The sequence below is a fragment of the Folsomia candida genome, unplaced genomic scaffold, assembly GCF_002217175.1.
Source record: "Folsomia candida strain VU population unplaced genomic scaffold, ASM221717v1 Fcan01_Sc002, whole genome shotgun sequence".
NCBI classification, from domain to species: Eukaryota; Metazoa; Arthropoda; class Collembola; order Entomobryomorpha; family Isotomidae; genus Folsomia; species Folsomia candida.
The window spans coordinates 17,611,709-17,633,745 of NW_019091194.1; the positions used below are offsets into that span (position 1 = coordinate 17,611,709).

Sequence of the window (22,037 nt, forward strand, 5' to 3'; positions counted from 1 at the left end):
ATCATTACTTGAATTGAAAAACAATGTATTGGGCAAAAGTTCAAGTTGAGAGTCTCAACTTGAGACGGAATCTCATCCAGCGGTAACTAAATCTCTCTTCAGCAGCAGCGGCATACATTTCATGTTCAATCGGCACGTTTTTACTTTACTTCAAGAACTTCAAGAAGTACAAAATAATAAATTGGTTTTAATTGTGTACAGAAGTTTGCCGTTTGTTTTCTAATCATGGCCGGCGTTCTATTCGAAGATATCTTTGACGTCAAGGATATAGATCCTGAGGGGAAGAAGTTTGATCGAGGTGAGTTCCAATAAATTCACAAATTTCTTACAACACTTTCTAGCTTATTTTTTTTACTATCGCGAATATGCATGACTCCTCCAAAATTGTGTGTGGTACAGTTTCCATAATTGGGAGCTCCTCTACTTGACATCGCATTCCGAAATCATTCTGACGTTTACAAGGTTTTTTGAACATAATTTGACATAAAACAATTCTTCAAATACTCGTGAATCGGGAACAATTACTAAACATTTGTAAATGAGCTGCATAAATGCAGCATTCTCACGGCAAAATGCTAATCCTAAGAGTATGAAGTCAAATGTAATAATATATTTGAAAGAAGAACCTAACGAGGTTCCTTCCTACCTCGGAAAGGGTAGCCCTCACTTGGTTTCAAAATTAAGAGAGAAGAATTACTGGGCTACATAAAATGTGCATGTTTCTCATGTAAATTATCATAGATAATCAGCCATATAATAGGTGGGAGCAAATGGCAAATTATAATTGTAGTAATAATTCAAGGTTAGGTTTAGATGATGACGTGATGATGATGAATGATGATGCTTTCCTCGATGGAATTTATTATTTTGCATTTGTGAAATGCATGATACTCAAAATTGTTACAGCTTGTGATCCCAAGGTTTTGCACCTTTCTATGATGCCACTGCAGATTGCTTCAGTTTAATCGAATTTTTTAAATAAAAACAATCCGGATTTGAGAAACTCAAAAAATTGCCACTGCATTTTTAACCTTGTCAAGAGGAATGTCGTGACCGCGGTGGGATCTCATCTTTGCATTCCAACCATTCTGCATGTCATAATTTTATTATTTTTCAAGAGTTTTGGCCCAATCTCCTCCTTTGAATTGTCGACAAAGCAGATGCAAACACAGTCATGGCGATGGGCGTTATGTAGTAACTTACCGACAACACGGCAAAAGATTAAGGGCCTGGGGGAAGTTGCTTAGAAATCACGTCAACTTTGACGATAAAATTCAGCAATGCACAAGAGGGCAGATTTTTTAAATTATGTTTAATGCGTTAATCATATCTTTAGATTTTACTTGAGTTTTTTTTGACGATCTGCCCTCTTGTGCAGTGGAGATATTTGGTCGTAAAGTGAGGACAAATTGGCTTAGAATTGCCAAATTAATGGCAGGAATTGCATTTTGAGTATCCATGGAACAAAAGAAACAACTTTTTTCAAAAACTTGAGGGACTTGAGGGAAACTTTTTCAAAATCAGTGACAAAACCAAAGCTTTTGAACGTGAGTGTCCCATAGAAACGGTGTCAATTAATTGTGGTCGTAACCTAACAGCGATAATAATCTTGGGGCCCTGGCAATTATTGTTGCTAACATAAAATCAAGTAAATCTTCCCGGGCCCTTAACCTCTTCAACATAGCTTGTTGAAAGTTGAAAATTAGGGGCAATTTTTCGAGTTCTCCAAGTCCGAATTTTCTAAATAGATTCATATTTTAAAAGTCGACAACAACCCCCATCCAAATCCAAAGTCGTCCTGAATGAACCTGCAATCATCTCCCCAGCCCCCATTGGTTGACTCACGTATGTGTATATGTGATGTTTTCTCATCACCATCCTCACCTCACATCTTCGCAGTATTTCGAACCCGTGGGAGAAATACAAATGTTGTTTTAGTTAGAATTCGACTTTTGAAAATAGCCGTAGTAGCCAGAGCTAGTCATGAGTCATTCAGCAGTAATATTCCGTGAGTAAAAAAAACAATGTGACGACCATGCATGCCATAATAACTACCTCTAACTAACTAACTAAAACTACCAACAGCACAGCAATAAGCCTAATACTTTTCTTGTCCTTGGTTTGACAAACATGAGCAAAGGCAATAGTACTAGCGAAGTGCATAATGTGGTTGTTCGTTAGTTCGTTATAAAACTAAAGTTGTTTTATTAGTTGTTGTTGTGTGGAAAGGATGAAAACAGTTTTTGCAACTTTTGGTTGCTGAAACAAAATGCATCGGCAGTGCAGCTGCAGCACTGCATTTTGTATAGTTATCACTGGATGATGAGATGATTAACTCGATCGACTCGAGCAGTATACTCGATAAGGAGAGGATGACGTCAGTTTTGTCATTGGGCGATGTAAAGAAACGTTAAAAATCAAAGTGCAAGGGAATGACATGGCCATGTCTGAAATTCAGTGCAGTTTATCAAATCAAATACTTATACATTTTCGAAATCTAAGACCAACATCTAGTCTACATATGCGATTATTACATTTACTAAACAATGCAATAAATTAAGACGTGGATGTTGCTCACATTACTCATGAATTTATGATGTTTGTTGGATAGAAGCAATTTAACATTAAAACTGGTATCTATTATTTGGTTCAGGTGAATGGCTCCAATTTCATGAACAAGGTTAGACGTCCCCACCGTATTGCATTATTGCATTGAAATATTGTATGCTGGGCACTCTCCTCTGATTGGCGAAGCATTTACCTTCTTCTTTTAGTAAGAAGCTTCTAGAGGTGAGTCGGGCCTAAGATTTTCAAAGCCCGGCCCGCCCAAGCCCGACTCAAAAACCCTATTCAAAAGCCCGACCCGCCCAAGCCCTATTCAAAGCCCAACTCAAAAGCCCGGGCCCGCCCAAGTCCACATTTTCTAAAGCCCGAGCCCGCCCAAGCCCTATAGGGCTTGGCCTTGAGAAAGCCCGCCCAGGCCCGAGCCCATCGGGCTTTGAGCCCGGGCCCATAGGGCTTAATCGGGCTTTTTTGTTATGGCGTGACAAATTATTTATACAATTAAAAATAAGATTTGTAGAGCGTTCTAAGTTACGCATGACGAAACACGAATTGATAAATAAAGAAGTTCAAATTATTTAACAAACACATTTCAAAGGTTTAGTAAAAAATAAATTATTTTCACAAGGTACAAAAATAAATAAACCCAAAACTGTTAGTGTCAATGATGTTTAGTAATTTACTAATAGTAAACAAAAAACGTAGTTTTTATGAACGAATGTCAGGTTGGATAAACTACTGCCACTATTCCTAAGTTCAGTGCGACTAGCAATCAACGTTAAACCGGTGCTTTAAAACACTCTCTCATCACTAGCTTGTGATGCGGGGATTGATAATATCCTTGGAGTAATTTTCTGCATCAGTGGAAATTGTGTGGCGCCACACCAAAATTTCAGGATATGCTGACCTCGCTTGATCCAACAGCCTGACCTTCTTTGAATATGTATCCTGTTGCACAGTAAGCTTATTTTGTATTCTCCGTCCTTTCACACTTTAGATGTGCAACCCTGGTAGTAATTTTTTCACACCAATAACAACAATCATTTCCATTTTGAAAATTTTTGATATTGGAATTACTTTTTAATGAAAATCCTATGAGAATACAATAATGAATTGTGAATTGCAAGTATAAAATACAAATGATGCGCTTTTGGCCAAACTTTTGACTCTCATATTACTCCACGAAAAATATTAGTCGGGCTTTTGAGTAAAGCCCGAGCCCGACTCAAGAAAAGCCCGCCCAGGCCCGACCCGACTCATGGGCTCAACTCAAAAGCCCGGGCCCGCCCAAGCCCTACTCAAGTAAAGCCCGCCCAGGCCCGGCCCGACTCAAAGGCCAAACTCAAAAGCCCGGCCCGCCCAAAGCCCGTTGGGCCTGGGCGGGCTCGGGCTAGCCCGATTAAAGCCCAAGCCCGACTCACCTCTAGAAGCTTCGCACGACACTGTGTGATCACATCAAAGCTAGCGAATCTCCACTAACTTTCCTTATTATTATCCATCCTACAATAGTTTGCATACTTAGATATGTACATACAACCACCATCCATTGAATCTCTCAGCTATCATCTCTCTCTCTCTCTCTCTCCATATTAATTATAATTACCAGGAGGAGAGAAATAAGAGTTCATGGTCACATTTCTTCTTCTTCGGTCTTCCTTTTAAATCGCAGTTTTTGTCCTGCTAAATCCTGGTCAATGCTCACTTGGTTGGTGGTGGACCGTGGTGGACGGGCGTTCAAAGTATTTGCGATTATTCCATTGCGATGTCTTTAAACTCGGTGTTGAGGCATTATCCTCTCCCCACCATCCATCCCACCATCACCGTGATGTAACTCAACCCATGCCAGTTCATTCATCGGTCGTTTTCGCATAACCATAATAATTATTATGCTTCTCCGTTGAGCTGAATGCTGATGGCTTTTAATTGCAACTTTGGAGTTTTATACTGGTTTTTTCCTGCTGGTCACCACGTGCTATTCGAAGGATCTTTTTTATGTTTGCTATATTGAATTTCATTCTGGGCCTCTGCACCTTTTCTAAATTCAAATTTGTATAACTGCAAAAATTACTCTGGTAGTATTCATTTGACGTAATTTTCAAGGGTGGAGATTTCTGAAGCGTCATAATTTAGGTTCTTCGTGCAATATGCGGTTATTCTCGCTATAAGTTAATACTGCTCTGCATTTATGCTGCACGACGAACTTAGCAATGTACATGTAAATGCATCGCACTTTTGCAGTCTACTGAAAACTGCAGTTGCAAAAGGAGAACATGGGTTGCATTTTGCTTGCATTTTCGTTGTAGTGTAACCTGTATCTTACTTTGTATCTATATAAATGTCGTTGGGAACCAGTTTTTTCTGACAATTACAATTTAAAAAGATTAACTGAGTATTCGCAGGTCTGTCAATGTGATGTAATCGTGACATTTTAGTCAATCAAATCAGTATCATCATTATAATTCAGATATTTTAAAAAATTTTGTCTCTCAAGGTTATTTTTTTATTTTGTATACACATCTTTCAAATCAAAGTCTCTTGGTAAATAATATTTTTGTGTAAAGACAAAATGTATTTATTACTAATACTGAACGGGCGACACATTTTGATAAAATGATTTTAGTACTACGATCGAGCATTGCATTGGTTTTTGCACCTTTCTAGGTCCACCACCAGCACAGTTTATATTGTTGAAGCAGGTGGGGAAGGGTTTACGAAGCAATGACAGCGTCATACGTGTTTGATCGCATGGCACACGTGCCATGGGCAAATCTATCTCTGTAATTGCATACTTCATAAACTTGACGACGACGAAACAACCTTGGTGATGTCAACTTCCTTCTATCAACATGTTATTGTTATGTAGTGGCTCAATTTACACCCGTTTTACACTCACACATAATGTATACTTAATATGAATGATGGATTTATGAGATTAGAAAATATATAGGTTTGAGACTAATTTGGTATTAATGGAGTTTCCCGAACACCAATTTATGCCATCCAGTTTATGCAATTTTAGTTGGAAGAAGGATATGTAAATTGGATTACGTACTCATTAATTCTGCGTGGTTTGCTGATTTAATTGTCTCTGGTTTAGTTATTGGCCTGACTGACATTTACCCATTATAATCGAATCACTTGTTCCTCCTCACATTCACATTTTATTATTGGCATTAATAGTAGCGAATCATTGGAGAAGAATCCTGGGCGTACTTATGGAAGCAAATATAAGCGAGGGCATTGTGTGGTGGTGTTGTTGTCAGCGTGGGGAGGGTGAGAGAGAGACCTTTGACTTTCTCCGTAGTTGAGATGGAGAACTGCCTACCAAACGCCCACCTTGTTTTCACTCGGTTCAACCCGGTTCACGCTTGACGTCAGATGCGAAACAACCAGCGTCATTTTTGTCCATCCGGCCACATCACTAAATCGAATCGACATGTGTACAATAAACAAAGCGATGCTTGTATCATGTCAAAAACTCGCTCTTCTCATGGCTCTAATGGTCCCGATGAATATTTATGAAAGGAATGTAATGGTCTCCAAAATTGCGCATACAATTTTCCTGGTACTGTTTAATGTAAAGAATGAATTAGGCGGAACGTATCTAAATACTGGGCGTTAAATACATTGTCATAAGAATCCACAATGTTTTAAACGGAATAGTTGGATGAGCAAATGTCAATGAGACAACGACCTGTGTGTGCCGATATAGTGTCACCTGTCTATAGTACAACTGCATAGTGCATCTAATGAAGCTCTGCAAATATCACAGGTCAGGTCGTGCACATATTCGCGATTGTTTGTTGACTACAGCATGGATCAGGTTTGATGACGATTTAAAGATTGGAAGCAGGTACATGTGTCGGACGTTTTGGTTGTGGAGTGTGCCTTACCTAAGGAACCACTTGCTTAGGTATGAAAAGTGACTAAATGGTTATAAGAAGATTACGTTCATCATAAATATTTCGCCAGCACGAACAAGGAATGGACAGGATTATTGTTTTTAGCATTTCATGATCGTCAATTGCGAAGTTGGATGAAGGAATGGTGATATTGTTGTTGTAGTGGAAGAGGGAAAACTCTAGAGTTTCTACATGTAAAGCATTGGCAGATTGTGATTTTGCGAATTTTCCCCTTGTTTCCCCTTGGCTATAATAATACGAGGACGATGGTGCATAATATGCGATGGGATGGCATGGTTGGAGGATTAGTCACTACGGACTCCTCTCTACTGCCTCTGCTCCCAATAATGTGCTATGCTGTTCATTCGCGGCGCAGTTGTGTACCTACGGACCCTTCCAACTTCGCCACGTTTCTCGCTCGTCTTTCACTCCAAAGTAAACCTCCTCTGAATCAGCTCGAGCATCTCGATCCTTCTTCTTCTCTACCATTGGACACCACCAGCTCACCACATCTGTCAAAATCATAGCACCAGAGAAGAAGTGTCACCATTTTTCGAAAGTTTCTCCCCCTCCCCACACTTTCTCCAGTTTTCATACGACCACATTTGAAAAAAAGTTGAAATTTTTCTGGAATTTACTCTGACGCGGATTCTCCTCTCTCAACTCGCCTTTTGCGTCGCAATTTATTCCCTGCAGTCATGAGTCTCCGGGAAGAAGGATCTGCAATGGTGGTAGGGATGTATCCTACAAGTCGCAATAAGGGACGCGCAGATGATGACGTCACCTGACTGTAAGTCACCTCTAACTATTATAATTATGCGCGTAATCTACTCGCGGAACGAATGACAATATGTCATTTGTATCGTTCAATGCATTCTCAAAGGAGGGATTCCCTACTTCTCCTACAAATGTGCACAACCCATATGTCGTTTATCTTATCTCAATTTCCCAATCCCAACGCACGTAATAATATTTGCATGGTTTCATACGAGTCGAATCATGAAAAATCATGCATGCAATCCATGCACCCAATGCAGTTTTATTATTATCCAATTTTGTTTACAATGTAATTCGCGGAAAGAAATTGGGAAACAAATTATTTTTACCTAAATATCAGTTGAAACGTAAGAAAACCATGATATTAGTCACATTGCTACTTATTTTGTGAGCATATGGTTTAGTTGTGTTGTCGTTGAGTCAGTCTCTGTCTTTGTCTCTCGGTCCCTCTCTCCTCTAATATCGTTTTTGCTTCTTCTTGGTACTTTGGGTTAGCGAGAAGAAAGAGTTGCAGAGAAGGGTGAATCGATGGTGTGCTATATTTCAGAGGAAAACCTGAGGTTTATTGACGTAGGTTGTTACTTGCTAAGTTATTATGGCAAAATGTTTGCGAAAACTCTCTTCCTTCGATCCACCCACCCACCACATGAACTGCCAGCGAGCACAATGAATTTCCTTTCTCCTTCTGCAAAAACAAGCCAACTTTTTATGCTCCTATTCTAAACCTTGCCAAATGTCAAAAAGTCACTGTCGTCAGATACAAATTCCCCTTGATTTGTAGCAGTTTTGATAAAATATAAGCTTCTGCAAAGAGATTTTAGTTTTGCAGTTGTTTTATAAACTGGGCGGTTTCTAACGCTAGAAATATTTTGTAAATTTAGTTTGAACAAGAGCGTGTGTACATTTGCATGAGCATGTCATGTTTTGAGTGATGAATGCAAATGTCATGAATCAACCGAGTTAGTTGCATTAGTAATTAAGACTCAATATTTTATACCCAGTTCAGGACATGACATTTGATGAGCAAGTTAAGTAGTTAAACTACCATAATTATTTTGTTGGAGCAAAAAACGTCTCTCGATTTGTTAAACTGTACCCAAAATTTCCACGTAACTTCACATGGACAACATGTTTTTTGTTTGTGTCCCATATCTCAGAACGGAACGACATTTGATGAGGCAGTAAGTGGGACAAGGGAACTGCCACTACGCATATGTTGTGGATGATCAAGCAGATTTCGCAGAATATGTGCAGTGATGTTCAAATTGGAGTTTTGCAAACGAAACGAAATATCAGGACCACATGCAGGAACTGTTTTCGGTAGTTTACACATAGTTAAACACTTTAAACAGCACATTTGTCAAATGTGCGAATTTTCGATGCCTAACGTTATCTTCTCTTTCTTGCATATCATCCCATCTCTCATTACATAGTTAATTGTAATGGGCGGAATGTAAACAAATTCCTCTTCTTTCAATCTCTAAGGGTAAAGAACTTGCGAAATCTGAGCTGTGCAAAACTACTGGGTTGCAAAAACTAAAAGTAGCTGGAGTTGGGTTTTATTTTGTATGTATGTCACGTGTATTTTTTTGTTTAATAACTTATTCCGTTTGAAGGAAAAGAGTATCAAACCAATTTATTGGAAGAAGTTCAACCGGGATCATTTCTCATGAAAAAGGTTGCGTTTCCCTGTCCCTAAGCGTATGAAAATGTGACATGGAGTGTAGGTATGTCGACTTTGGAAAACTTTGGGATTGTTGACGTGTCATGAGAACGCGTGGTTAATATTTTCTACTCTTAGAACGCAGTATGCCAACCCAGTTGTTGCCAATTCTGTAACCAACTGCGCAGCAGATTAGAACATTTTGCACGGTGTTTCCGTATAAGCAAAATGCTGACGATGATGATTTCGAGTAGGTATGTAGGTATATCACACTCTAGGTGAATGTCCTCCTACATAGTTGGAAAGTTGGATTGGGATACAATACATAATGAGTGGATGCCATGGCATGGAATAATTTGCTCCTTTTCATTCCAAAATAAATGTAATTCAATGCACTCGCTCCTTCGATCAATCCCACCGAGTTTTTTATTTACCCACGTTCTCAGGAATATTAGTACAACAACTACTTATTCTTCTTTTATGATGTTCATATTAAGTTTATAAGATCTCTCTTAATAGTTCTATAAAAGTATCATTCAAACCGTTGACCCGATCCGGTCTGAAAACGTGTGCAAATTGAAATAATTTACATGAATTGCTATAATTCTCCGTGACCTTGTGAGCTTCTACAAAAAACATGCATGTCGAGGTCATGATGACAACTGCAGTGGAGTAGATAGATGAAAGGTTGCAAAAGAGGGCAATAAAAGCTTGGCATTTTCATTCATTCATTCTGAATTTACGGAAAAGTATTTAAATGGAGCAAGCAGAAATACGAGTCTTCTCTTATCGCGACATGATGAGCTCAGCTAAGTATGTAGTTAATGGGTTTTGTGGATTCAAATCACAGTCTGTATGGCTGGCTTGACGTTTTTTAAATAATAAACACAGCTTCAGAGAAAGTGCGTGTTATATATTGTGCATGGTCACATCACAAATGGGTTTAGCTAAGCGTTGCTAAATACGTAAGTTTGTCAACTCGGGTTATTCTGTTAACCGATTTCTCTAATACGGAGGCTAAGCTGGAAAGTGATATTATGCTCTGCTAACAGATTCGAGTACACCATTATGTTCTGATTACGCCAAAGATTAAAGTTCACGTTCAATGCCTAACTGATTTGTTGGGTTGTAAAATGTGCAGAGCGTTTGTTTGCGGGGCGAGTGCATCATCATCATCATGTCGAGGAGGGGAGGTCAATCTTCTCATTTTCTCACTCCTTCTTCTCAATAAATAACCAGTGATCTCCATCTCATTATGGATTCATTTGTTCTCTTTTGGTCATGGTTTTTATGACTCCTTTCTCGTAACTCGTGATTAATTGACAACTACATGATTCCGCTCCTGGAAGATGTGAGAGTACATATGTAGCTCAACTTTGCTTGCCATTACTTCATTTTTGGCAAAGTTGTCATCAATTTAGTACTGCTGAGGATGAGCTTGATTTAAGAAATTTGACCACCAGGATAACACCTTTCATTAGTCTCCACTGATGTTTTTGGGTGCACATTGTTCATGAGTTGTTGGCCACGGTCACGTGAAGGGTGGAATAAAAAGGTGAGGAGGGAGGCAGATTGCGAACTCTTCGTGAAGGAGAATTGGTTGTTGTTTGTGAGCAAAAAGCTATCATAGAGAATAGAGTTTTTTGCACGATAGTTTGTGGTGGTGTGGAGAGGAGAGCGAGTCCTTGCTGTGTGTTGTTGTGATGGAGTAGTTAGTTGGGCATGGAAAAATCTATACTCCACTTCTCCATTCTGCATGCTGTCCTTTCGCAAGGTCATGGCTTCGCTGGTGCTCAAGGTTTTCGCAAACGCAATCCAATCCAGTGGAACAGCAACTCCGCCCCAATCCACTCTCTTCTCATACTTATCATCACAGCTCGCTCACTCTGAGGCTAGTTTTTCACTCTGCAATTTGCAATATGAATATCATGGTTCGTGCCATGCTTCTACCAGCGTCTGTAGTTGGACTATGTGGTCGTCGTATATATGCCAACCTCACGTTGGATGCCCCTCTAGAGCCACATAGAGAAGAACTTGACATGTGCAAATAATACAACGAAAGCCAAACTTATGCGGTGCTTTAAGAGCACACGGCAGTGTTCCGATGATGATGTGTTGTGAAACGGTTTGTTTTCATTGGTGCGACTCTGCCGGTGACGTGCATGCTGCTGTAATAGCTCATTCTCAGCAGCAGCAACACGAGTCCAACTCATCAGCAATAAAAATGGAATATTAGGAAAATTATTGGAGGAAAGAGAATACCATTATTTATTGTGCTCGCTTGCTGGGTATTGTGGCACCATGAGTCATTTTACCAGCAGCAGCAAGCAACATATTATTCTATTATCCTCATGATGATGAAAATTCTGCATATGAACACATTATTCACTGAAATTCATCAGCATATTTATGCTAACTGTCCTGCTTGGGAGAGATGGTAGTCAGATCATCAGAATTTATAGTTAGTTACTGGGTTAAGTTGGTTAGCTAATAAGGTTTGCGGCAGGAATAGTGCTTGCTTGGTGTAATCAAAAATGGCGAAAAAGATTACTCGAGCGTTCGGCAAAACCAGATCGTCAGCAGAGTATGTAACTTGTACTCTTAAAAAAGAGTTAGTCAGTAGTGCGCCAGTAGTCGTGGTAGAGCTACACGTTCAGTACACGGACCTCTCGCATCATGAACGAAGAAGAAGGTGTAGAAATACGACGAGGAGGTTGTGTCATCACTTTTTCGGGATTTCAATTCATCACCACCTGTAAATCCATCGTTTCCTTATCACATAAAATTTCCAAAATTGAGTAGTTTGGTAATTAGCAGGAGGGTGTTGTGGTGGGCCTGTTCGAGAAGGATTCTCATTTGAAGAGCTGCAGTCACCAGCACCCACGCTTTGACGTCAAAAAGATCCTCCAAACCTTTAATCGATTGGGGAGAGGAGCTCTTTAGGGATCCTTTCTCTCCTCCTCCATTCTCATCTCCGTATCTGTTTTGATGTCCTAAAATTCAGAGCAGCTGATGGATTTGCGACACAGAAGAGAGCATATTGATTACCCACCAAAGTAAGTGGCGTGACATCACATTAAATTATTATGAGAATCATGTCTTGTCAGTCACCACTGCTTTTGTCATGTGAAAATGGGGAGCAGGAGAAAGTAAAATGCATAAATACGTAGCGAGTAGACGAAGAATACATAGTCATCAAAAGAAGAAGAAGAGCATGAGACCACCACCGCACACGTTGCTCGCTGCCACTGCAATGTAACTAGGAGGGCAGCAAGTTTTCTAGAAGGAGAAAACAGCTTTGACCTTGTCCCAGTTCATTGTGTATTCCGGTTCGGTGAAAATCGGATTCGGATTTGATGACGGTGGTGCATCACCAAAGGACAAAGTAAGTGATCTAGATTTCCAGCAGTGCGAAGGCATCCCACACAGAAGAAGAAGTAGAAATGACCCGATTTCTTCCAGAAATGGAACGGGGTGAACTAGACCTCGATTCCGTCAGATGGACAGAATACAATATTGCATCGCTCGCTCCATATCTCTTCATTCCCACTTCCGCATAGTCCACGTCACACGGATCTTTCCATCCTCTCCCAATCCTGTTCGTAATCGTCGTCGTGAGTGAGCACCTACGCTGAATTTTCTCTCTCCCGGTGTCCTTGTTGAGGGACATGTAATGAAAATTGCGGGGGCTAAGGATTAATGGTAGGTCTCAAGAAAGAAAGAGCTCTAGCCTTATTCAGTCTTTAACGATCCTACGGTGTGCCCACTTTCATACGAGTGTATGCAGACCCGTTGTTTCCTGCCTGACAGTTCACCTTGGCTTTCTTTTCTCTCTCACACGGCTACTTTCTCCTTCTTGGCAGCAGCAGTAGCAGCAGCATGAAAAATATGGTTAGTTTCTTCGCGAGCCTCGTTTCGTTCAGTCGACTTTTTGAGCTGTAAACTGACCTAAACTAAAAATCTAGTATCTCAAATATTCCATTATTGTTGACATCAATGTCACACTTTCTCTGAAGGATAATTACTTTTAAACTTTACGAAAGTGGGATGAGACAATCGAGTAAAAAAAGTCTCACTAGTCATAGAACCAAAGTAACCACCAAGCTGTGTATTCAATCTTTGCGAAATTGCGCATCTTTAATTTTTTGTCAATACCATGATGCATTTGTTTCTTATCCTATTTCAGTTAGCCGACTTCACTGTGAGAGCGAGTCATTCAAGATGGACATGATTTTAGATGTGAACACCTGGATCTACCCCATGGAGCTAGGTATGTTAATGCTTTGCAGCGTGGGTGGTTGTTTTCCTGACAAATAAAATCTCGTGGTAATCAAAATGTTGTGATGTTTACGATGCAAGTTGTTATTTGCAGGTGACAAGTTTCGAATGATCGTCTCGACGACTTTGAGGGAAGACGGGTTTGCCGAGAGTTCCGAGTGGACCCCGTTAGAAAGCGGTCCCTCCAAGGCCGACTCGTTTGAGTACGTCATGTTTGGGAAAATCTACAGAATTGATGGGGACGAAGGGGGTGAAGCTGGGACGTCCAAAGTGTAAGTTGCACATGCTTGCATTAACTTATTTACTGCCAATAACTAATTATTATTATTATTACTATTACTGCATTCGTTAACCGTGTTCAGTTAAATTTTTCTCGCCATGCATAAATTGTTATTGGGCAACAAAAACAATTTTTCAACTTTGTTGAAGCCTTCCTTCATCACGTTCGATTTTGCCCGTAAATACGAATTTATTTATTATTTTGTTTACAAAAACACTGCCCTTTCTTACTTGCAAGGCAATTTCATGACACCAACCACGTAGCTAGTAATGGCTAGTATTAGCTATTGATTGTCTTCCCCTTGACCTGTGTCCAGCCCCACGTCAAGCGAGGAATATAATTAATAATACAATATCGATGTGTGAGTAACCAGGAAGTTATGTCTCGGAGAGCTAAATCAACAATTGAAAAATCCATACGTTTGACTTTTGGCCTTTCTTCTCTTGCATTATACGCTTTGTCTTTACACACACGTTGTTTTTGCTCTCATTTATAATTTCATGTCGTACAATGAGGCTTGTGGATATGCAAAAGCGTTAAAATTAAACCATTAACCCAGAATGACAACAAACGGCAATAACCGCTTGAATAGGAACAATTGAATGGGTAGTAAAACTACTTTCCACATAAGAATGCATACGAAGTAAGCGGGGTGGGGAGATGCCATAGCTGTTGGGAATTTATGAATTGCAATTATGATTATTGTTGTGGTACATTGATTGAGGTGGGTTGTGCAGTGATAGAAAGTGTGGCGTGTTTACTCACCGAGTCACATTGTACATAAATATGGAGAGTTTCCAGGTCTTTCCTATGCATTGGCACTATTGTGTAGCGGCTGATGGATGGCATGACACAAATATTAGGGACAATGGGGGATTGTTTTGAAGGGATGTTTGTAAACTTTCTTGTCGCACGGTCCAGATTTGACTGGGTTTTCACGACTATATAAATGTGTCGACTCTTTGGATGATGGGAATGACTTACTGGGAACCACTCTGAGTTCGTTATGTGTTAATTATAATCAAATGAACACAGCTTGGTGGTTACTAGAGGGTCTTTTCTCGATAACCTCTGACCTACAAGAGTCACGACACGGTCTCCGACGATCCCCAACGCTTCAGGCCATCGTCAGCATCCATTTCTGTCCATATCTCAGTCCTGGCAGTCATGTTTGGAGGTCTTCTTGCCAAGTAAGCTGTCGGTTCTCGTAAGTTTTTTTTCCAGAGTTGTTTCCTACTCATTTTCTCATCTTCAATCTCTATCAAGTTGTTGCTCATCCCCTTTCTTTCCATTTGTGCAGCCTGACACGGGAAGAAGAAGGGGTTGTTCCATCCGCATCAAGTCGGTCGGTCGGATCTGCTGAGGGGATTAAGATGGTAGCTCACACAAAAATTGCAAGTTGTTGAGCAGATCGACCGTGTCATTCTTATGATATTATCGCAGTTCACGGCCATGAAAAGTGTGGCAGTACTCACTTCCAGTGGTCATGGCATTCATGCATCCATATGGATCTCGGTGGACTGGACCCCTGAGCAACCATATGGTGTGGCTTCAAATGAGTACCAGAGCTGTGTTTGCAGCGTTTGACCTGAATTTCCCGTGTAAATGCATGGTCTGGTACGACATTTGAGGCTTGTGAATCTTCTTCTGTCACCAAACAAACTTGGCCAAGCTGGACCAGTAATTGGTTGATGAGAGGAGTGTGGTTTGTACTTTAAGGAAGATGGCGATTCTCTCCTCCTCCAAAAATGAATAGTTGATGTCAAAGGTAGTCGTGCTAGTGTAGTAATAATTAGAAGAATGTATGATTTGTGACTGATTTGTGATGACGATGATCTTGGTGTGAATACATACTTTTGAGAGATGAATGAAATAAAGTCAATTAGCTAAAGTCTCTGATTAATGGTTACTTACATGAATGTCTCGTTGATTCCTTGCTCAAATGTTTCAAAAACAGGCGCATCCTCTCATTACATATCAATTCATAAGAATTCCCATTCAACTCCCAACAACTAGTGAGTTGGTTGGTGTATTGGAGCTGTTTCGGTGGGTCTTTTACACTGGCAAAACCACGTAGTCATCAGCATCAAGTATCGTTATTATTTTCTTGCATCTTGATTAAACCGAGGTTTAAGCAGAGGCTGAATAATTGTGCATCAAAAAGAACATCTTCAGAAGAATGACCTGGTGAATGGGCAAACAACCTGTAATTTAGTTTTCATGTCATGCTTTGCTTAACTCATTCCCATGATGAATAGATACGCCACAAACTAACTACATCTCGTGCTCATTTTTTACGTATGGATTAAAGTTGTTGTGCAAAAACTGTTTCAAAGTAGGAATGAATGAATGTTAAATTCAGCCAGACGTAACGACGACGAAGAAGAAGGTGAATATGTGTATTCTTAGCCATTGGTTTTTGGTTTTCCGTCAGCTCTCTCTTCTCTACATGTACATAAATACTTCTTCTTTAGTCGACAAGAATTTTTGGTTCATTCTGCTGCCACGAAATGAAAGTAAACATGGAATATGAAGGACAGAATTAATGACCTTGTAAGCAAAAAAATGCAGAAACAAACCTTGTTCGTGTTGGTTTCGTAATGAGGTTGATTTCTGACCGGGCTCATTGCATGGTTTTGTAAGCCATTGTTGTGTAGCATTATACATATGTGCTCGTCTTTATACTGCGAAATATCATACACCCAATTATTCCGGTGACCGATAACACCACAGTGAAGATCATGAGGTGTATATGCTCCTGTCTTAAATAAGTGATTGTTGAGTAGGTAGAAAAGAAAGTTTGTGGTGCAGTATCACTGCATTGCAGCAATATGTACATATATGTACCAATGAGGCGTAGTTGGAGGTATGGTTGATCAGCTACGTCACGTCCGTCTTTCATCAAAATTGACAAAATCAACCTCGTTTTTGTTATTAGCGAGCATGTATAATATTTTACGTATTTATGACCTCGATCGCATTCATATTTTTGATTCTTTCACATGCCAGCAATTTATTTCTGTCCCACTTCCAAAATCGATTGTCACATCATCATAATCATGACGGGTTATTTGTTGTTGGTGTTTGACTTGTATGGCGTCATCACGACAAAGTTCTGTGAAAATTGATACTACTTACTGCGAACCATGTTTGTTATGTGAGACTCCTCAGATATGTCATTTGTTTGGATAAGTTTGCATCATTTGAATGCTTGCCTGGATTTTGACCAGATTAATTGTGACTGACACGTTCCAATCCATGTGACCTGTGCACATATTCAGTCTGTAATCATGTTGCTGATTGATGTGGAGAAAGTCGAGGAGCTATTTAGCCGATCCTTACTGATGATGATGACTTCCCCTGAGAACTTTCCCTAGAACTAAAGTTAACCATGATCCTTTTCACTTAATTGTTTACCAAACGACATACGAATTACGTTAAAAACGTGTAGCATGTCTCCGACGACTGTGTCTTTATTGCATTTTTGGCCATCATGAATTCTTCAACTAAAGAGAGAAACTACAAATACAAATATTACCAGCAGCAGCCCTAGCACTTTCATCAGAAGAAATTGATGGAAGACCGAAGAAACGTTATCACACCACACCATCGAAGCGAAAGGGGGGAGGGGGCTCGTAGGCAGTGTTCGTTAGCTGGTTTGATTTTTATGTTTCAAGCCACTATCAACACTGCCGGCGAGACCCTTCCATTTCGACCCTAGTGCTTTGGACGGCTCACTCGTCGCCATCGGAAGAAATGGACTCACGAAGGCAAATACATACTGGAACAATTACGAACTATTTATAAATCGATATGAATGGCATTACAATGCATAAACGTGAAAATGAAGTAAAAGTTTAGGTCGTCACACCTGAAACATGATATTTCTATAATGAAATCATTTAACTGAACACGGTCTTGATTGCACTTAATTTACTATTTTAATTAAATGTCCTTATCAATTTGAACAATCTTTCTTGTTAATTTTGAATTTAAACGTTTGTATTAATGAGCATTTGTCTGGTTTTCAGCTCGGCCTACGTGTCATTCGGAGGGTTGCTGATGCGCTTGGAAGGAGATCAAAATCACTTCCAGGGATTCGAAGTGGACAAGAACATTTATCTCCTCATGAAAAAATTGGCTTTCTAGACTTTGTTGTTAAACTACATATTTTTTTACTATTTCGGGGAAGTTGAATAAACTCCATTTAGTTATTAGTTTGTAATTATTCAATTGTATGTATGTGGTACTCATTTGTTGTACTTTCCAATTTTGTATTTGACAATAAATTTCATAAGCATAATTTATCGGAATTACAATTTACAATTGGCAATGCCAATTTGTTTTGCATGTGAGGTGCTGCTTGGGGGTCAATTTCATGTTACTGCAAGTTGTGTCAGTTTAATCGAATTTTTAAAATATTAAAAAGAATCCGGACTTGGTGAATTCGAAAAATTATCATTTAATGTTTAACATTTTGTCAAGAGTGAAGATACATATATTCTTGGGTAAATATACGTTTTTGCTCCACAGCTCGGAATCAACTTAACCCTGATTCCAGTGATTCCAGCCAGACTCGACTTTCATGCATATGATTCTCATCGATCACGTCGAAAGTTAAAAGTTATGTGTAATAAAAATTAAGGTAATTAACTCAATATTAATTAAATTATTTATTTTCAAAGTTTTTCATAATTTTTGACTACTCATATAAACTTTCATAACATGCATAAAAGTCACTGGAGTCGGGGTCAATGATTCCTAGTTGTGGCAAAAAACTGTCACAGTTTAACTGTGCATAAATCCACCCGCATATTTACCCAACAAAATATATTTTACATAACCCTTAACAAAACGTTAAAATTTAAGTGACAATATTTCGAACTCGGATATTTAATATTTTTAAAATTTGATTGTGGAAGAATTGGGTGCAAAGTGGTGTTGGTGGGTGCGTTGTAAAAGTGGTAGCGGAAGGTAGTAGATAGGTGGCCACTACTTCCTTTTCATCTCCATCTCAGCTGTGTGTTGGCATTGCGCTCAATTGAAAAAGTCACTTTAGAGATTTCACTACAATTCAGAGTACACAGCAATTAACCAAAACAACTTTTGTTAAATTACTGTGAGACTTTCAAAAGGGCAGGAGGAGTGCTTTTTCATTCAAATACTCGTCGTATCATCAGGTATTACTACTACCACTATTTTACTATTCTTCCGTTATTATAATCACATTTTCAATCTTCTCTCCGTGCATCCTTAATAAGGATTCCTTATTGACGTTTTTATTAATGCTTGATTAATCTAATATAAAATACCTAAACTTGCAGTGAAGTTAGTATCCGATATTGCCGTGACAGTGTTTTAACCTGACAGACGGAATGGGGGACGTTGTGGAGGAAATTATTGCAGAACCTGAAGATCCAGGGGTTCTAGCTACCACGTTTGCCTTTGGTAACGAGTAATAGTAACTGAATCGATTTATATAATTAACTATGATGTCAGCCAACTGAACTCATGAATTTGTTACAGTTCATCACCTTGTTCGCAGTTATGGATGGTACTTGGTGTTGGGTTTGATCGGTTCCTATTACCTGTTGCGAAATCGATGGAGAGCTACTGCTGCCCTCGAACAGCCAAAAACTCCGCAAGGTGTGTGGTGGTGACCCCATCGGGGTCAGGGGTGTGCAAGATCGATTATCTCTCAAGTCCGATGGCCAATTTCCGTTATACATAAATAATTATCTACTCTTGGCGGAAAATAATCAGAACCAGCACAGCGGTCAGTTAGAAAAAGGAAGTCTGAAGAACAACGGCTTTTTTTTGTCAAAATTTTTACACAAAGCACACTTGTGCCTCAAAAAAAAACCCATTATGCTCCTCAATAGATATCGTCGTTAAAGAAGCATTATGTGCTAACTGATTTTTTGGCCGTTTTTTTCTCCCATGGTACCATCTATGTTGGAGACATATGAAATACGACGCCCAACAAATCAGTTAGCACTTATCTGTAATGCACGACAATATGGTATATTATAGATTATTCTCCTAATAATGAATATCCGCTGTACTCCGCCACCAGTATGTTTTTACCTGGTTAGAGGCTAATAGAGTATGAGATTCATAAGAATCGACCTTGCATAAGCTTATTATTAACTGTCACTGCTGTAATTGTTTGTTTGAACTATAATATGTTATAATTTGTGTAGAAATCGAAGCGCTAAGGTCAAAAGAAGAGCAGAGACTAAAATCTATTCAGCGATTGCAGAAAAAATACGAAGAAGATGCTGCCATTAAGGCTGAGAAACAGAAATTAGTGAGATATTGATTTATTCATCCAAATTTAGTACAACGTGGCAATATTTATTTATGTGGCGTATTTTTCTACAGTTAGATGAGCAGAAACAACAAACCAGACTAGCAGAACTGGAGAAACTAACAAAGGAGGCAGATGGTCAAAAGTTGGGCAACGGTGCTGCTCCCGGTACTTCCAAGAAGTCGTTACGACCTGGTCAGTCATAATCGCTCATCAGCAAATCGCGCTATATTCATATACCTTGCTAAATGGACTAGATTATTCGAAATTACGGGCTTAAATAACGTAATTATAACAAGCTTTTAATTATGCATTGCAATCAATCAATTTAATAAATTCCTTGTCCAGAATATTTTCATTCCACACGATGCCGTGTTGTTTTTGGCATTAAAGAGCATTTTTATGTTTGTTTGTTTATTTTTACTTTAATACATCATAAAGTTCACTCCTTTAATTTTATTTATCTTCTTCTTTCCTTTATTTTTACAGAATACAATCCATTAATGGGTAATTCTTCCAGTGATCGCGTCTGCTTCCGTCGACCAGGGGGTTCTGGTGGATGAGGTTAAGGTGCGACACATTGCAATGTGAAATTGATTTCCGAGCTGCGTCGGAGTTAATTGAATAATGTGTCCCTTTATTATTTAATCCCTTTCTAAATTTCCGTGCCGTTGATATTAACTTATTATGTGAGTCCCACATATTTAAGGGCCCGGGGGAAGATTTACTTTTCGAAAATTGATTTTATGTTAGCAACAATAATTGCTAGGAATCTAGGATTATTTATCACTCTATAAAGTTACGACCACAATTAATTGACACCATTTCTATGGTACACTCACGTCCAAAAGCTTTTGTTTGATCACTTTTCCCTCAAGTTTTTGAAAAAAGTTGTTTTCTTTTGTTCCATGGATATTCAAAATGCAATTCATGCCATCAGTTTTGTAATTCTAAGCCAATTTGTGCTCACTTTATGACCAAATATCTCCACTGCGCAAGAGGGCACATTGTCAAAAAAAAAGTTAGTAAAACCTAAAGATATGATTAACAAATTAAACATAATTTGAAAAATGTGCCCTCTTGCGCATTGCTGAATTTTATGGTCAAAGTTGACATGATTTCTAAGCAACTTCCCCCGGGCCCAATTACCATATAAAATCAAGCTATAAGTTGTAGAATTTCTTACACTATTATTATGATACCGTATTTAAGTTTGACCTATTCATGTAATTAAACCAATTGTCGTCTTTCTGTGAAACACTCTGCGTAAATGAGCTCACGTATCATGGCGGAGTGTGGATTATACTAAATAAAGGCGAATTTGTGTTCATATATTGTCAAACATCAAGAAGTATACAGTTTTTACAAGACTCAAACATAAAATCAAGAACTAAATTTTTATAATTTAGTTGAAGAATAATTCATGGATTCTGAGGACATTGTTTATTGTAAATGCGGCGAGCCTTTATAATACTTTATTCCTTCCTCGAGTCCTTACAAATTAACATGAAACGTGTTCATCCATGATTATAAGATAATGGTGATGGTGCAATTTATTTCCTACACTTGAGCCAGAACTTGCACCGTGTCCTCATAAGAAAAACATGAACGAATCAAAGTACAACCAACGAATCTACACGGTTTACATATATAACGAAAATAACTTTTGTTTCGTTGATTTTTCTAAAAAAAACAAGAGGGTTGTTCTGTTCTTACTATCACAAAAAAAACATTCGTGTCTATTGATTTGCGATGAGAAGGAAATTTACTTTGATTTGCAGATCACCAATGCATACATACATACATGATTATCGTATCATGTCATATTCATGAGAAATGGAAGGAGAAAGTGGAGCAATAAAGTCAACAAAGTGCATAATTTTTTGCTCCTCTGACTCGGCCACGCCAGCACAAATATTGAAGCCAACCCAACGGTGAGCGACGACCCTTGAGTCGTACCCTTCAACGGGCCAACCAATCCACAACAGAATACAAACGCTTACTTTGTGCTCAATTCCTCCCCTTCGCGTTCTTATCTCATATCATTTTTATGCTCCTCTCTGGATTCAACAGATAAACGGAAAACCAACAAACCAAAAGTTAAACAGATTTTTCTCTACTTGTTCATGAAGAAATGGTAGAAATGTGAATTTCGTGATGTCAATTCGCTATCTGAAATGACGATTCGTTATTTAAATTGTAATGTAAATTTTGTTTTACTTTAGGTGGATTGATTGCACAAAAGTTAATGCACCCTTATAACAT

The 22,037-nt window shown here is 38.9% G+C and overlaps 2 protein-coding genes and 1 long non-coding RNA gene across 5 annotated transcripts; all 3 read left to right on the top strand.

Annotated features, from left to right (window-relative positions):
* The first annotated feature begins 119 nt into the window (after nt 1–119).
* On the top strand, nt 120–17,775 carry LOC110843124 (DNA-directed RNA polymerases I, II, and III subunit RPABC3). 2 transcript variants are annotated; one of them, XM_022089054.2, is made up of 4 exons: nt 120–298; nt 13,091–13,174; nt 13,277–13,454; nt 17,494–17,775. In XM_022089054.2, exons 1-4 carry the CDS (start codon nt 226–228, stop codon nt 17,609–17,611), a joined length of 453 nt encoding a protein of 150 aa, XP_021944746.1. In that variant the 5' UTR covers nt 120–225; the 3' UTR covers nt 17,612–17,775. The 2 variants fall into 2 exon arrangements, with proteins under 2 accessions (XP_021944746.1, XP_021944748.1); XM_022089056.2 differs by lacking the exon at nt 120–298 and adding an exon at nt 6,808–7,254.
* Nucleotides 13,461–15,375, top strand: LOC118434516. The gene is made up of 2 exons (XR_004834089.1): nt 13,461–14,669; nt 14,763–15,375. It is a non-coding gene; the product is annotated as an uncharacterized LOC118434516 (long non-coding RNA).
* A 674-nt stretch (nt 17,776–18,449) lies between the features above and the next one.
* Nucleotides 18,450–21,116, top strand: LOC110844985. 2 transcript variants are annotated; one of them, XM_022091342.2, is made up of 6 exons: nt 18,450–18,642; nt 18,787–18,910; nt 18,989–19,108; nt 19,666–19,772; nt 19,847–19,967; nt 20,262–21,116. In XM_022091342.2, the coding sequence occupies exons 2-6, from the start codon at nt 18,838–18,840 to the stop codon at nt 20,333–20,335; spliced, it is 495 nt and encodes a 164-aa protein (XP_021947034.1). In that variant the 5' UTR covers nt 18,450–18,642; nt 18,787–18,837; the 3' UTR covers nt 20,336–21,116. The 2 variants fall into 2 exon arrangements, 1 of the variants encoding a protein (XP_021947034.1); XR_002547471.2 differs by having other exon boundaries at nt 18,457–18,642; nt 19,847–20,057.
* The last annotated feature ends 921 nt before the right edge of the window (nt 21,117–22,037 follow it).

What these genes read in the sequence shown, in the direction of transcription:
- LOC110844985 (XM_022091342.2), top strand. Translation starts at nt 18,838, where the DNA reads ATGGGGGACGTTGTGGAGGAAATTATTGCAGAACCTGAAGATCCAGGG. An exon ending in ACAGCCAAAAACTCCGCAAG is followed by an intron (nt 19,109 to 19,665) that starts GTGTGTGGTGGT and finishes TAATTTGTGTAG; the next exon opens with AAATCGAAGCGCTAAGGTCA. An exon ending in CAAGAAGTCGTTACGACCTG is followed by an intron (nt 19,968 to 20,261) that starts GTCAGTCATAAT and finishes TTATTTTTACAG; the next exon opens with AATACAATCCATTAATGGGT.
- LOC110843124 (XM_022089054.2), top strand. Translation starts at nt 226, where the DNA reads ATGGCCGGCGTTCTATTCGAAGATATCTTTGACGTCAAGGATATAGAT. An exon ending in GGGGAAGAAGTTTGATCGAG is followed by an intron (nt 299 to 13,090) that starts GTGAGTTCCAAT and finishes ATCCTATTTCAG; the next exon opens with TTAGCCGACTTCACTGTGAG. An exon ending in GATCTACCCCATGGAGCTAG is followed by an intron (nt 13,175 to 13,276) that starts GTATGTTAATGC and finishes TGTTATTTGCAG; the next exon opens with GTGACAAGTTTCGAATGATC.